At 38.6% G+C, this 16,543-nt stretch overlaps 2 protein-coding genes across 8 annotated transcripts in view; one reads left to right on the top strand and one right to left on the bottom strand.

The window, feature by feature from the left end:
- Fas1 (fasciclin 1) overlaps nt 1-16,543 on the top strand; it is a 224,839-nt gene that overhangs the window by 143,949 nt on the left and 64,347 nt on the right. For all 5 annotated transcript variants that reach the window (XM_069134650.1, XM_069134649.1, XM_069134648.1 and 2 more), the window contains exon 3: nt 13,623-13,819. In XM_069134650.1, coding sequence (XP_068990751.1) covers nt 13,623-13,819 — 197 coding nt within the window. The remainder of the gene's footprint in view (nt 1-13,622; nt 13,820-16,543) is intronic.
- The window catches only part of Orc3 (origin recognition complex subunit 3), a 57,327-nt gene continuing 42,555 nt past the window's right edge, over nt 1,772-16,543 (bottom strand). The window contains exons 1-14 of one of the 3 annotated variants that reach the window (XM_046618099.1): nt 8,811-9,035; nt 7,517-7,648; nt 7,281-7,392; nt 7,019-7,173; nt 6,622-6,776; nt 5,956-6,064; nt 5,635-5,799; nt 4,952-5,143; nt 4,745-4,861; nt 3,614-3,901; nt 2,651-2,884; nt 2,461-2,580; nt 2,067-2,134; nt 1,772-1,956 (exon numbers count right to left, since the gene is read on the bottom strand). In XM_046618099.1, coding sequence (XP_046474055.1) covers nt 1,851-1,956; nt 2,067-2,134; nt 2,461-2,580; nt 2,651-2,884; nt 3,614-3,901; nt 4,745-4,861; nt 4,952-5,143; nt 5,635-5,799; nt 5,956-6,064; nt 6,622-6,776; nt 7,019-7,173; nt 7,281-7,392; nt 7,517-7,648; nt 8,811-8,834 — 1,977 coding nt within the window. In that variant the 5' untranslated portion in view covers nt 8,835-9,035 and the 3' untranslated portion in view covers nt 1,772-1,850. Of the gene's footprint in view, nt 1,957-2,066; nt 2,135-2,460; nt 2,581-2,650; nt 2,885-3,613; nt 3,902-4,744; nt 4,862-4,951; nt 5,144-5,634; nt 5,800-5,955; nt 6,065-6,621; nt 6,777-7,018; nt 7,174-7,276; nt 7,393-7,516; nt 7,649-8,810; nt 9,036-16,543 lie in introns of those variants that run through there. The other 2 variants (XM_046618098.2, XM_046618100.1) reach the window with 2 other exon arrangements.

Below are 16,543 nucleotides of genomic sequence, written 5' to 3'. Positions count from 1 at the left end.
AAGTGTTGAGGGAGATTACTAGTTTCGATAATTTTACACCCACGTTTTCGGCGTGATTTTCTCTTTAACGTAAATTTACAGCATCATAATAATGACGTGATGGTAATATTCTACGTTGAGAAATCTGTCCTGAAGTCGAGGGTTTAAGTACTGTCATGACTATTGTTATCAATAAAAATCACAAGTTATTTTGAACGTATAATAACGCGCAAATTACGATGAAATGGAATTTCATCCATCACACCGAGCGACAATGAATTTTATTGCGAAAAATGTTTTGCATCGGGTATCGAATCGAAAGACATATTTGATGCGTTCAGTTTTCAAGATTTACAATCCAAATTATTTACCGCAATTCGTTGCAGCTCAAACTCTCCGATTTTTCGGTACCTAAAGTGGAATAAATATGCCGGTACTTTATGCTGAAAATTTGATCCAGATGGTGAGCGATGGGTAGTTTCGAGTGTGGGGTCGAAATGCAAGGATAGATATGATCGGTTCCTCCAAATTAATTTCCTGAATGAAATTCCACGCAGGCTCGCGTCCCAGCCGAACCTCTCCAGCCTACAGATGGACCCTGACGTCAAATTTTAGAAGCCATTTAGTCGTTACCCCCGGGGTTAATTAAACTTTAGCAATTGAATAGTTGAGATTCCTTATATCCCAGCTACTCGTCCTCAGTGTTTTTCAAGACTCGTTGCTATAGGGTTGATACCGAGAAAAGAGATCTATTTGAATGCAAACCTAGATTTAAAAAAATAGACTTGTTCGAAATAAAAATTGATTGAATTCAAGTTGACTTTAATTTTATGAAACAAGACTTTCTCGCTCAGGCAAATTAAATTCTGTAGAATTGTAAGCTTGTATTCAAATGTCAAGTTGATTCGTAGGGATAAATTCAGGAAATAAAATTTCCGAGTATGTACGTTTCCAGTCGGCGGTGAAACCGTTAATGCGGAAAAGTTGTCATGCAAAAATCCGTCCTTGCACGAAGCTTTCGAGGAGTAATAGGAGGCATGTTTGTGAATATTCTTCTTGTGAAAGAACCATTCACCCGATACGGCCGTGTCAGCAACTTAACTCGCGATCGCCTTACCGGCAGCCAAGAAAATACCTCTTTACGCTGACCAAGTAAAAATATCGCCCGCCACGATACGATTTGAACCGAGCTTTCAACGGAATTGAGAATATTTCTACGGCTTACGGAAAATATGGCGAAAGCGGGCAAGAGAAAAAGAGAAAGAGAGAGAGAGAGAGAAAGAAATACGAACCATTTACTGACGAGACCGAAAGACAATTTTGCAATATTCGAGAAATTGCAATACCTGTATACATTCATGTGTGGAGGAAGAAGTGAAACCGATGAGGATATCCCTCCTCGCAATATGCGATCGAAACTTTACGAGGACAATCTCAATGTGTAATTTCGCGTTTCACCGCGTAAATTATATTTTGTATGTTTTCACAAAAATCGCGGCGTATTGGAAAGCTATTTCAATTTACGGCTCACCCGTGACAATAAAATCAGGCGCACTTAATAAACGCGTCACATATATTTTTTGTTTTTCTTCTTTCTTTTTATCTGCCGTCAGCGTCTGGCAATGTATCACGCTTTCACGGTTTGAAAACCTAACACAGCTTAATTCGAACACTCGCGTCAAATTTCATATCCCCGAGTATAATTCTTGGATATTTCCTTCATAATTCTTGGATAATTCGAACTTTCTAGCTAAGGGGGATCGATACAGGCAAAAATTAACAAGACTTTCTGTTTCTTCAGAGATGATATTTTTATTATGGCAAGAAACGGCGTAAAACGTGAACCATAAACTAATTCAGAGTTATTGAAATCAACTACAGCCCCAAGTAAGTCGCATCACGTGGTCAGTCTTTTTCCTCGACGATTTGATGAATCCAAGAAACTGTAGCTCAGCTACCGCCCGTGTAAATCGAGCTCTGAGCGAATTGCGTTAAGGAAAATGTTCTGCGAAATTTCACCTATTTAGAGGAAAAGAAATCAGCGCGTTCTGATCGAAACTTTCATTGCGTTATATAGACAAGGATACTGCAGTTCGGGATCCACTTCTCGCCGTTCTTCCCCTGACTGATCTGGACACACGATTGCTAGGAAAGACTGTAACAAACAATGAGAAGTAAGCGAAAACTGTTGAATTGTTCTTTCGCATTTTTTGGAAAAAAATTATTCAAAAACTGAACCAGATAAAAATAGTTAGGGTGCAAATGGCTCATTCATGTACGAAAAGAGGTGAAGGTCCCAATCGAATTAGGACCACTATAATATGCGACCGTTTATCGATTGATATTCAACGTTGAATAAAGTCTTCGATGAGGCGCCACGGGGATGAAATTTTTTTTGGAAAGTGATGGCGTTGATAAAATACTATAAAACATCTGTGGGATAAATATTGATGAGATATAGTGAGCTGTGATTATTTTTACCTGGAGCCAGTCGTACATGTTAATCAATCTTCTGCCTTCCAAATGAAGTTTGTAAATGAGGCTCAAGTCCGGCATCGTTTCAACAATCGGCTGCTGGCTGGTCACAGTGCAGCAAGAACACTAAAAATACAAATCACTGTAAAAAAGAAATCCCGATTCATCGATTTCGCAAACCATTCTATACACTTACGTCCAAGTAAGCTTGCGGATTATTCAAACCGGTGTGAATGGCGGCCCGTGGCGATCCAACAATGTGATGTTTCACGGCGTTACCGTCGTTGAAAAAGAATATTTCACTGCCCGGCAGAAGTGCGGGATTTTTCAGATAAATGGAAAAAACTTTTTGATCGAGGTAATTTATCACATCCGTTTGGGCTTGTTTGTAAGGCGAGATTGAATGTTTCTTGGACAATTTCAGCAGCTTCTGCAAACGGCGAAGATAAAAGAAATTCTCTTCAACACTTTGTAAAGTTTGTAAAAATTATAATCGCACCGATTGATCAAATAATAGATTATAATACAGTAGAGTTTGACTTCGTCGCGGGAACAACGCTGCAATAGAAAATCAAAATGACTGGTCGCTTTGTTAAGCGAATTAATAAACTAAACTGACAGCAGATTTACGGGTACAACCCGCAGGGATTTGCTTAATTTGTGGACCAAATTCATTAACGCACAATTAATGAGCTTGACGTTCAATTTTAAAGCCGGAATAATAATCGTTGTTTCATTACACACAATGATGAGTCTGATAACAAATCAATGAACATATACACGAGTATATACTCGGCGTGCCAGGAAACGAATGACATTTTAATCGCACACTAGTATACTATATAATAATACACTCGTTATAAAACCGTGTGCCGAAACTGAGAATTCCAATTATCCCTACGGCATAATCTCGTCAACAGCATTCACCCGTATTATAACCGAGTAATTAATGTCAATGAATACAATAATTACACACCCATTAGTCGCGTTAGTATACCATTTTTTATTCGGATATTACAATAACGATTGGGATATGAGGGTTGTTTTTGTTTCCGCTGCATTGGCGGTCCATTGTGAAGCTTTGAGCTTTACAAGAATTTTCCGTGTGTAAAATAATACCCAACAGGTGAGAAGTGAAACACTGCGAATCGATTCGTACCTCTTTTAGCTGGGCCCGATTTAATTTTTCACCCGCGTCGACGACCTCCGTGTTTTCTTTAGTTACTTCGGGGCTCGCATTCCTGATGGCTTCCCTGTATTTTTCCAGATCAAGTTTAACATCCGCCAACAATTTTTCCTCGGTAGAGATTTCGATGATATTTTTCATCGCATCAAGTTTCGTCAGAAGTTCTTCTTTCGATATGAAACCCAGGTATTGCAGGCACTCCTTGTACTCTTGGGATTCGGTTATGGCGCAGCTAACAGCCTTCGCGTATACTTCTCGTAGCTGATTTCGAAACGGGGCAAAAAATTATTAAGCGATTCATCTGCGAGATCCTGGCAAGTAAAAACTCGGCCACGATGACTTTCTGGAGGTTGGCTGGCAGAAATCGGTACCATTAATTAATTTTTGCGCGATATAGTCGTACATTGAGTACTTCTTCAATTATTATATTCGTAGAGCTCTTTTAAGATAGCAAAACATACCGGAAATATAAATAAAAGCTCAGATATATCAGAGCCTCGGTTGAAATCGTTTCAAAATTGGTGAAAATCTAGTAAACTCGTTCGATTTCACTTTGCAATAGTTAATTTTATTCAAAAGACGCATCGTTTTTTCATTGGCATCGTTATATATTTTTTTATTTTGTAATATTGTATCAATATTGACTACAATAAAAAAAAAACTGATAACATCTAGTTGAATGTTGAAAAAAAAAGAAAATCTCTTCCAGTGAATTCATAGAAAATAGTCTTCTGAATAAAATGAGGCATTCAAAAGTGAAACTTTCAAATTTTCAACAATTTTAAAACATTTTGAACTGAATAATCAATTTTTTGTTCAAAATTTCAGTGTTGTCTGACCTGTGTATTTTCAAAGATTTCTTCACAGTTTAATAATAATAACAATTTCACAAATCTTGAATGTACGACTATCTTGTGGTAAGAATTAGAAAATCATTGTCGATTTTTGATCGCTCGGTCTCCTCAAAAGTGAGTGAAAAAAGGTGTACATAGTTACTAAAATAAAAATAAAAAATTGAAACAACAATAAATACAGATCGATCTCTTCTGCGGACTTACGCCGATCCATCGTCAATCAAAATTGCAAGTCGAGCGTAAAACTTACTTGTTTACCCAAAGGCGCGTTAGGTAGATCCGACGTGAGGTGATGCAAACATTTTAGGGTAATTTGAAAGGTGCGAGTGAAGGTGTGAACCTGATTTATTAAGGTAGACAGTAATTCCTGTATGGGAAAGATAGAAGGGGGTAAGGCGTAATTAATTCATTCAATTTCATGGTTTCATAGGGGTAAGGAAATTGGTGCGGCTTATACCTTGAACTCTTCGTCGTTTAGGGAGTCGCGTTTTGTCACCGGCAATTTTCGAACGTATTCAGCAATCGATTTTAATTTTTTTATCTCATCCAGATCTTCGCTTCTCAACGCGGATATTCTCGATCCGATATTATCGCCGTTGCAGCACAACGAGTTGATATTCTTTGCATAAAAATGTTGAAACATACACATCTGAAAAGTAAAAAATGCTCTGCGAAATTACTGCAATCAATGCCGCCAGATTTTCGTTCTTTGTGACATATAACGTGTGCATATGTGTTATAGGTTCCACATATATATTACGCATAATGCCGAAATATTTCATGTTTCTCGGATATTAATTCAATAACAATGCAGGCCTCTGTTATATTATGCGGCGTATACATTATATAACTACGTGTTCACAACGTGTAATTATAAGCACGTTCGAATAACATGATTAATGCTCGTAGCCGGTTATAATACGAGTGCGGTGGTGAATTATTCAACGAAGCCTGCGTAATACATTTAAAATTGTTTTACAACTGACAAAAAAAGAAGGGAAAATGGAAAAAATACACAAAGACGGTTAAAACGAGGAAAAAGCTTCACGTGCCGAATAAAATTACATACTTGTATCTAAAAAACAAACATCACGCGCATCACCGTCGATATATCTCGATTAAATACAGCAATTTTCGTACCTTGTAGCCTTGCAGGAAACCGTTGACGGAAAAATCATAAAATAAAAATATGTCGGTGAGTAACTGAAAAGCGCGCCCGGTTAATTTAAACGGGGTTTCCGTGGAAAGGACCGTGCCGTCCAAAACACCTGAGAGACTTTTCACTTGCGACGGAGCTTGGAAAACCTGTTGTAATGGATATATTATTACTGGTTTTATTATTATTCAGTGAGAATTTGTCGTTAAAATACAATTTCGGGAAATATTAATATTAATACTGTGCAGATTAAATTCTGCGGATTTATTTAACGAGGTGTAACGGTATAATAAAATTAGTCTTGCCTGAACTCGCAATTTCGATGTGACGTGATGCGGTAACGATCTGTGCGCAGCGTGGACCGCTGTCGCTACTCCGAAAATTAAAACAAATTTGATTGTTTTTGAGTAAACGCTATAAATAAATTGAAAAAAACGGGTATTCGTAGGTGAAAAAAAATATTAGTCACTGGCAGGTGTAGATAACGACAAAATATGTGGATAATCGGATTGTTCAGACTAATCAGACAGATTAGCAAGTATTTGAATGCATAAATCATTTGCAATTCAATGAAAACATCAAGTAAATCGATAGTGTAACCGTAATGTTCGTGCGACGCGGAAAGAAGGAAATTAGGAAACTAAATTCGTAAAATTCGATGCTATCAATTAATGCCATATATTTTGTTTTTTTTCTTTGTCGGAAAGACTTAAACTTGCCTATCAAATATTTAATAATTACGGGTTCTGAATGTTTCAGACCTCGATGTTTGTTTCTCTAATTGTTGAGAATCAGTTACAGTAGACGATTTTTTTTTTTTTCCATATGAACACTCAAGACATATAAAGCGTCCAATAAATAATAACGAATTTTTTTTTATACTGCTTTCAGAATTGAAAATATTACGTTACGGATAAGTGAATCGCAATAAAATACGTATAATGTTCAAAATTCTTCCTACGCATATTTACCTGAGTATTAGAATGAAGTTTTGCAAAATTTCAGCTGAGAAACTTTCGAAATCTGGAATGATTATGAGCAGAGGTGTGTTTGAACCATATTCCTGATACCAGGCGTTCAGCATACTTGAGGTGCAATGGTTTTTCTGTATTTCTGTGCGGTTATTCTGCGAAACAATGAATACCTCATGAGAAATAACTGAAAAGTGCTCATTGAAGGCCATTATAAACAATAATTGAAAGAACAAGTGAAAAGCGATCTTGACGAAATTCAATCAATAATTTATACTTTCATGCTTCCCTCGAAGGAAAAAAAAAAAATAAAATAAATAGGATGGACACTTGAAAGTAAACTTTGGCCAAAGAACCGAAGCACAAATATAAAAGTACACCGCGCCAAATCAATTACCCTGGAATTGTTAATTAGCTGAAAGACTGTTTCTTCCATCATATTTTTCAAGCTGTAGGAGTCTCTCTGCTGCATAATCGCTATGTGTGAGGTAATATCTTGGAATTTTCTGGCTAGCATTTGAAAAAGTGCCCCGTGATCGGGTAAATTGACACCTAAAAAAAAAAAAAATAACCGTGTATATTATTATACCTGGTGAGAGTCTTGTTTTACCTATAATTATTATACCGTTAAAGTAGAACAAATTTGTCATCGTACTTGCCGGTCAGTAAAATTGCTGTGGGTATTTCACCGGACAGATCATCGTAGTTTATCGATGAGACGTATGACTTCAAATCTTCCGAGATTCTTGCGAAAATGTCGGAATTTATTTTCTACAATAAGTAATCGATTCTTATTTTGTCTTATTCTTCAATTATGCAACGTGAAATTGCGGTCAATTGATGAGCCTCAAGTTAGCGCATTTCACCTGCGCTGACTTTTTACCCTTTTTCCTACCTGAGTAGACTTTTCGATGGTTGACCAAACTTCCTTGTAGGCCTTGTACCACGATTCGTTGAACAGCGGTGCTTTTCCAGGCCTTTTCTTTCCGCGGCCAATTCTATAGCTTCCTTGGAAGGCAAAAACTCCCTAAAACAGGTATAGTGAAATTTGATTTATGCTGCATTATTGGTCGTAAAAATACACGCATTCTCTTGAAACAATCTCGGTAGAGAATTAGATTGAAACAAAAATCCGATCGAACTCGACGAGGGCGTAAAAACTAACTGTAGAAAAATTAGCAATCTCCAGGCCAGAAAACTCGATGTGAATAGAGCCGAAACGCTCTACATATATCTCTTCAAAATTATATGAGTAAATTTTTACAGAACCATTTACGTTTCCATTAAATTTATCATCGAGGAATCGGTACGGATTCAATATCAAGGTATTGCTGAAACCGCGCTTGGCAGCTAAAAAAATTAATTACGACAATCAAGTTTGCGTTGGTGGATTAATTTTCTAGAAAAAGAACCTACCGTAGAATCAGCAAAACAGGAGCCGAGTGAAATAATGTATAAAATAATTAATCGTCAGCTTTCAAGAACAAAAAGTTTTAACAAACGTTAAATTGGTGATTTATTGAAATATTGACTAATAGGTATTTCGTTTCGCTATTTCTCCCGCCAAGCAGCTTCAAAAATAAAATTGTGGAAAACGGTTGGCATAGAAATGTCGCTACTTAAAATACGAGATAACATATCGATATAACATAACGATATTCAGAAACTTGTATCGTTACGAGTATCTGGGGATCGATCCTGTAATTTCACTTTTCACATTTCCCACCATCCAATTTTTTTGATTAGTTTGCAAAGTATTGTCAACGAATCAGAGTGCTTCGATGGTGGGAAATGTGAAAAGTGACATTACAGGATCGATCCCCAGATATTTAAATTAATTTTAACAATTCCCAAGCCATGAAAAAACGCGAAACGACAGAAAATGATAACAAAATAAAAATCAGCCAATTATCACCTCCTTTGTACAATCCCTGCCAATAAAATAAAGCCTAGTTTCCATTTCTTAGCCAATTACGCGATAAAAAGCACAAAAATCACGACAAACAAGGACTAGGGATCATCCTCCAATCAGAAATCGCGTTGAGAATGCAGATATGAAAATTGCGATCCCTGATTGGATACTTCTAATTTCCAATTCTACTCCGTACAGTCCTAACGAACATTCGTAAATGCCAAATGCATTGTGGTTAGGTTACGCTGAGAGCGCAACAGGTAGCAAGATAACGTACCTTCGAGACAGAGACGTTGTCCATTTTCGCCAGGAGATTGATCAGTGCATCTGATTTTCTCGTCTTTGCACAGTTGCGAACCGGTCGACAAAAATAATCGAATCAACTGTAGAATCCGGTTTATATATGTATACACATGAACCGTAGAATAACGGTTGGTCATAGAGCTGCGCCGACGCTAACGGAGCTGCGCAACGGCTGCGCACGAATGTTCGCGTCTCGTTGCTTTGTCGGCCTGCCACTCAGTCCCAAGTCACGCAGCGCTAACTGCCATTTGGAATCCAGAAGTTGGACGCTGACGGGGATTTTGGATGGCGGAAGAGGTTTCAAGGACGACCGCCAGGCGGCGCATCGAAGAATGGAGCGCGGCATTCGACGACTGGGACGTAGAAAGATATGGAGACGAAGATATTTGGTCTCCCGCAAGCGCCGCCGGCGGTAGTATTGGCAATGCGTTTCGAAAGTGAGATTGCTCGTGTCGTTTATTTTGGGATTAGTTATCCGGGAAAACATTGACAGATTCGATGGGATGCAATTTTTGCTTGCATCTAAATTGATCCAACTATTTATGATTTAGAGATCTGTTCAGATCCGGATTTGATGATGAATTTACAGATCTTTTTAAATGTACAAAATTGTTGGCGGTTAGATTAGATTAGATAATGAAGAAATTCAATTGGATTTAACGGTATATATTCATCTAAATTTAGATTATAAATCTTCACTCCGTTGACCCGAATAAGTCTCAGTTCATGTAATTTTAAACAACGCAATAACGAATACGAATATGTTGGTTAAAAATTTGTATTACAGAAAAATGATCTTTTTTTATTGTACATCGTATGTATTTCATCGCACATTTTTGAAAAATTATGTACGTACCAGTCCTGAGTTTATGGAGCAATCAATTAATTGTAAAACCTTTTACATGTATATGGATAGATATCGTGGTAGATAATATTTGCAATCGGCAACAAGTTCGTTACACTTACTTTTAACATGGTAAAAATGCCTGACCGACCAAAGAATCGAGTATTTCATAAAGCATGAATGCTCGAGAAGGAATGAAAATTTCTAACCGTACATCTATACGTTGAAATTTTGTTCACGTGCAAAATATGCAAAATTTTCAATTCGCATACGTTGCATTATTCCACTTCGCAGTCTTCTTTTTCGGTTGCGCATTTTTTAATCAATTCCCTGGTCTCTCCTCTCACAATCTGACGAAACCCGTACGGTATTTATAATCTGATATCGTGTGCGCGTTACGTGACGTTCATATAACGTGGCCTCGGGGCATGCAGCAATCTCAGTTATGCCTGCATTAGGCAATTGAACAAGCCATCATCCGTTGCAGTTTTAGACAGGCTGCCGAAATACTGAACACTCGCAATATGCAGAGAACTGCGCAGCAAATTCCAGTAGCGAATATAGATCGCGTGAAAATTCAGTGTACGATGAAATTTATCGCAAGCTCGTTTCTCCGTACTGCGTGACGATTTGTCGTTTTAAGTAGCATTGTCCAAGTTCTAGTTGAAAGCAATATATTGCTTCCGTTCCCTGAGGCAAAATCCCGCGTCGCCTCGTTTTTATATTTCTTTGTGACAGTTCAATTTAGTCCCGTACAAGTCCCGCCTCGCATCTCGCAAAAAAAAAAAGAAGTATAAGAAGAAACTTCTCTCCACATTATTTTTATAATTCGCTTCGACGAGCCTCCGTAGCATTTTAAACAAGCAATGTAAGACTCTCTCTCAGGGGTGAATTCCGCCCTCTCGCTATACTCTTTTTCCGCTCTTTAATTTACGTGCAAATTTGATGTTTACAAAAACTTTTTCTTTGAATATTTCCTTCCTCGCCGAAAGATAGGTAAATCCGTCTAACAAATAATGCCGGGATTTGATGGTCAAATAGTGTTCTGATTTGTATCAGGAGTTACACTTCTTATTAACGATTAAGGTTGACGATATTAACCTCGAACAATAAATCGAGTTATGCTAAAAAATGTCAAATATATAAAGTAATAAGTTTGAAAAACAAACTTATAGTTTGTTCGAATTATAACTACGAATTGAGGAAATTTTGATTCAACTCGATCGTACTTTAATCAACTTTTGTTATAACACGTAATTTTATCGATTGCCCGGAACCTATACTATCGGTTAAAACATTTGCCAAGGGGTTTATGGAGAGTGAAATATCCGTCGACGTTATTCGTCCCGAGATGTGGCTATAACAAGGGTACGAAGGAATTAGAGGGTCACGGTACTGAAAGTTCAATACCTAATTTGCCAGCGTATAAAGCGAAAGGGGATGTGCTCACTGCAATTATCGGTTATATTCGCAGGCCAATAAATGAGGCTCTTCGGCGATACCTTTGTAGTCTTTGATCTCGGATGTTTTTCCACGACGGGCATGTATTGTTTTAGCGAAATTAATTTCGATATAACGGGACTGGCTGAATTACCAAACAGAGAAGATACGTCATCACAAACGGGAAATTCAATATTCATCCGCATATATATCCCCGCAGGATTACCTTTTTTAAACGACAAAAATTTTTCCGCATTCCGTCTGCGCAGATAGACCGAGAGTTTTCATACATATTGTGAATTAACAGAAAACGTTGCCGTTCAAACTCTTTCATGTTTTTATTATTTCGAATAACACTGAAATTTCCTCCTGGAAGTGAATCGTATTTTCAAGTGCGTTTTTACTCATGCGATCGTCGAAACTAAAGTGGCAATCAACTGCGTTCTGCTTGCGTACGAAGCAGTGAATTAAACAGATTAAACAACGAACAAGGTAGATCTGCCTACTTGCAAAAGAAGGTATCCGAAGTGTACCTTGCCTTTTTTCTTCATTCTACGATAAGTTGCGAGGAATCGAAAAACATTAGACATATATTCGTCACGCGATAATTCGATGTTTTAATAGATGAACACCTCTCCAAATTTACCCCAAAAAAGTTAAGGATGCAGCCCTTGAGGATAAAAACACTGTGCAGATTTGATCGTCCGTTGATAGTTAGCAACGTCCAATTGGTGTTATTAAAAACTTTTACTTCACTATCGAGAAATCGTGAAAATCGATTTTTGGGTTTGAATTTGAAAAAAAAAAAAAAAATAACCTGTCTAATATTTTTTCATGCAATACAGCGTATCATAGAATAATAAAGAAAATCGGTATTAAGTAGGTACATCCGGGTGCTTTGATTCCTCACGATCCATTGACGCCACCGATATTCTCGACAATGAGACGATATATCCGACGTGCCTTTCACTAAACAAGAAATGCATGACCAATTTTAATGAGGATGAAGTTAGTAATCTTACTGCAACAATACATGTTTGGGAGATAAACCATGACAAACAAAACATAAGTATTCATATTTTTAAAAGCCAACACCTCGACAATCATTCAGATATTGCAGAGTAGCGATTTTTTCCCTGATGTTAGGTTACCTTAACGTTACCAAATTTAGCCTTGTCAATTTTATAGCGTCATCTAAAATCAACAAGTCCTGTCATCCTGCTGCAAAAAGCGTTCCAATATAACCGATATACTAATTATTTATTGATCGCGATATTTTACTTTATTCAGCGGTGTGACTCAGAGACTCATTATCGCGCGTCATTTTCGTCGATTAGGATAATTCGAGCCGGGACAAGAGCCAGTAACGGCATAAATGACTGACGATTAAACAATTACTCCGTACAAAAGGCACGTATCACTGGATGCGGGAACCGAGTATTATTCGTAGGGTAGTTAGCTCAAGTGCGCCAAGCTCGAAAGCTGCGCACCGTCTCGCAGGTGACCCGCGTGCAGGTTGGGGGTGGTTCGGGGGAAGTTGACGAGACGAGGCTCGATTCTCCTAGCTAGCGCGTAATGAGAGGTATTGTGCGACGCAGCCTCTGGGGGTTCCTTCTTTTGGAATCCGATGAATGGTTGAGGTAAGTCTGTCGGTGCTGCCGTGCTTCGGGATGCGGAACAGGAAGGGGCGAACAGGGTACTGGAAGAAAGGAAGGAAGGAATGGAAAGAAACGCTGCTCGGAAGATGGTTCTGACTTTCAATTACATAACGTTATCGGTCGCTACTTATATACCCGCTTACAGGGCTCTTTTGATTAGATTCCGTCGGCGCCACAAGGCAAATATTATATATAAGTATATATACGTACCTATGTATATGTCTTTCTTTCTCCTCTTCGTTGGGCTCCGATACAAATTTTAAATGAACCGATGTGCCCTTGAGCTTCATTATCGGTCCGGTGATTACGAGGGTCTCGTAATGCGGAGGCTCGGGCAGAGCAATAGTCTTTATAATTTCGGAAATATTTGGCTCAGCTGTACGAAGGAATTCAGATTCACGTGTTATACGGTAAAACTTTTAGAAGCAATTTTTTACGCGTTATGGCCATATGCGGTGTTTCGTTGATGTATACGTATGTATATCATAGTTGTGTTCTGCAGCTGTGATATATTGGTAGAAAAAGAGACACAGTTACATCAGCCGAAAGAAACCAAGTAGTTCTCAGCGAAACAAAAAAACGGGGCCTAAGAATATAAAAGGCAAGATTTATTACCCACGGTATCTTAATTTTGGTCATTACCGCATTTTCACCGTGAATAATAAGGTTTCAAATCATTGACTTGAAAAAATGTTGAGGCTAATTAGGAAACAATGACTCGTTGGAAAATATGAAGACGACACGAGTAGGCACACACATGATAATAATTAATTCATTAATGTACCTACTGCAATGAGCATTGATCCTGAAACTAACTAAGCAATTCAACCGTTTATTCTTACAGCCAATCTCGCCTTGACAACGGACGAATTCTCGACTTCGATTCTGTCGGAACTTACGGGAAGCCCGCCGCTGTGGGTGACGCGAAAAACCGGAAGCTATCGCCCCGAGATCTACATCAACAACGCCAAAGTTCTTATAGAGCGTAGCAACTACCAGTCGAGCATCCCTGGTAACAGCGGAGGATCGGAGGAAAAACAGGTTAGCCTTACACGCTTTTTATGCAAAACCACCGCCGCGACAATCGCGGCTAAATCGTGTACGTTCCCTACAAGCGATTTGCGTCACCGGTGTTCAACAAAACTGCCCACATCACGATGTTTTACTTCGCTGTACGGCCGCTCTTTGAGCGACGGAATTGTCACACCCTCGTTTCACTCTCTACGGTGATGAGGATTCATCGCTAGTTGAAATTCGCAGTTTCATCAAATGCGTCTGTTTATACGTTTGTAAATTGTTGCTTGGTTATAAATTCGTCACTGTTGATCGCGTCATTGGTTTATCATTCCGATCGGACTGTGCAGCAGTTGAATGTATTCATCCTGAAAGTGACGTCTAATTGAAGGGCAGTACTATATGTATGTTTCGAAATCATCGCTGATGAACCGTGTCGTTGAACTTTAGAAAAGTGAATATTTAGTCTTGTGTAACTATATGGTGTAAATAATTTCGCAGTACGAGGAATGATCTTTACGGGGTGGGATTGAAATTCCAAATTTGAAAAGCTCCGACAGCGACAAGTTCGGAATTCTTTTGTGGCGAAACTTGAAGTAAAGAAATCAAAATTTGACGAAACATCAAAGTTTCGAATGGTCCGAAATCCAACGATCAAAGTTCCGAAAGGATAAAGTGCTGAACGGGTGTAACTCCGACAAGTCAAAGTTCCGAAAGTGCGAAAGTGAGAAAATTGAAAAATCTGAAACATGGAAATTCTGAGTGATCGAAGATTTTCAGTTCTCTGAATTTCTGGCTTGGCGAAATGTCACCACTTTGATCCTTCTTTATTTTGGACTTTCGATATTTTTACGTTCGGAATCTTGGTCATTCTGATTTTCGGTTTTTCTAATTTTTTAAACCCACTCGTTGAGTAAACTACGCTGTGTGATTATATTTCAACTTTTGGAACTTCGCTCTATCGAAACTTCATATATCGGAATTTTGTTCTATCGGAACTTTACTTTTCGGAACTTTGCTGTATCGTAACTTGAATTTTGGAACTTGGAGCCGTCGGGTTGTCCGACCATTCAAAACTTCGTTGTTTCGTCAACGTTTGATTTCTTTGCTTCAAGTTTCCCCGCAAAATAATTCGGAATCAGGCGCTCTTGGAACTTTTCAAATTCGGGACTTCAACCCGGCTCCATCTTTACACGTTATAATCTCTCGTCGAGCTTCGAGATGGTTTTTACTGCAACAATTGGTGCACTGGTGATAATTTTCACTGCAAACGGAGACGTAAAATGACCTCGTTAAATTATATACCCTACTTATGCGATTACCAGGTGAATGTGAATTATTTAAGCCCCCGACCAGCTGGATATTTATTATTTATCCCTACCCGAGGCTTGGATATATCCGACACATCGGTGTGTGCTTTAAACGCAAGGGTTCCTACCGGTGAAAGTTTGAAATCCACAAAATCCCAAAATTTGTACGTAAATGGGTAATTCGACGCTCGACCCGTCCTAAAAAATTAATCCAGCTTACCTGGCCGGCCTCGCATGACTCTACGTATAAACGCGTGTCTCTATCGCTCTATCCTTTATTCCCGTATCCCTCTCCCTAGATTTACCATTCCTTTTTGCTCAACCCTTCCGCCACGAAGAGGGAATAGGAATTACTTAGAATTCCGTCGGCGGAGCGGCAACCCTTAACCTTCACACGGAACGAAGTTTCCTCCGACTTTCTCTCGCCGTTTAGAATTCGGTTACACCTGTCGCGCTGTGCTTTCGCGTCTCATTGCCAGCCGAGTGGCAAATTGACGATAATGTATATCGTAGGTACGCGGCATCACAGATAAGTATAATAAATTTTCGTCAACCTCTGTTTCGTGTCTCAGAGGAAAGTTTGCAAAGGTGTTTGACGATCTAGTTTGGTCCCATGTAACTACGTACCTTGTCTTGGCCAAGTTTGCGGTCAGCTTCTAACGAGCTTTTAATGTGCTTTCAAAGGAAAATGTACAGCCTGTCGTCGGCACCGCAGAGTCATTATCGCTGATGGGTATTACAAGTAAACCTGCTACGCACCAAAAGATCGGGAGATACTTTTCACCCGACGTTGTTAGATTAAAGTATGTCAAATTTGACCCCACGTCGTGCAGGTTTCGCATTTGCTTCGTTATCTTGCCGTATTATTGCAATTTCTAGAGGTTCAATTCGTCAAGTTCGTTTTTCCAAAGTTATAGAGTATGAAAGAAAAAATTTTCATGCTGTTCTCGGCGCCATATCGAGTATCTCCGTATATAGCATCACTGCTAAATGAGAAACTGCACCTAGTATTAGCTGAGGGTTGATCTCTGTTACTTCGGGAGAGTACTAAACGTGCTTGTGTCCCTCTTCTCTCTGTCTACCTCGCTCTTGAGGAGGTTCATGAGTCAATAACACAGGTGAACGAAATTTTTTTTTTTTTTTGAGGTTTCGCATTTAAATTAATACATTTTGATTCCATACATTAAATAATAATCAAAATCTTCATTCGCTGCTTATGAAGTTTGCTTTTGTCTGTCTTGCGTTGATAAATAGGTCTTGAAGTGTTTGGTTGCAGCATCTAAGCAAATAAAGAGCAAACTTTATATAATAAAGTATTTTTTCTTTCATTACTCAGGGGAAAGAAATAAAAATTTGACATTTAGAACCAAGACTCATAATTCGTGTTGACCGGTGTAATCAATCAATTCTCGCTTATTATTTTTACTACGAGATAGTCACA

The sequence above is a fragment of the Neodiprion pinetum genome, chromosome 3 (assembly GCF_021155775.2).
Source record: "Neodiprion pinetum isolate iyNeoPine1 chromosome 3, iyNeoPine1.2, whole genome shotgun sequence".
NCBI classification, from domain to species: Eukaryota; Metazoa; Arthropoda; class Insecta; order Hymenoptera; family Diprionidae; genus Neodiprion; species Neodiprion pinetum.
The sequence above is the reverse complement of the archived record's forward strand: the minus strand, read 5'-3'. Positions and strand labels throughout refer to the sequence as shown.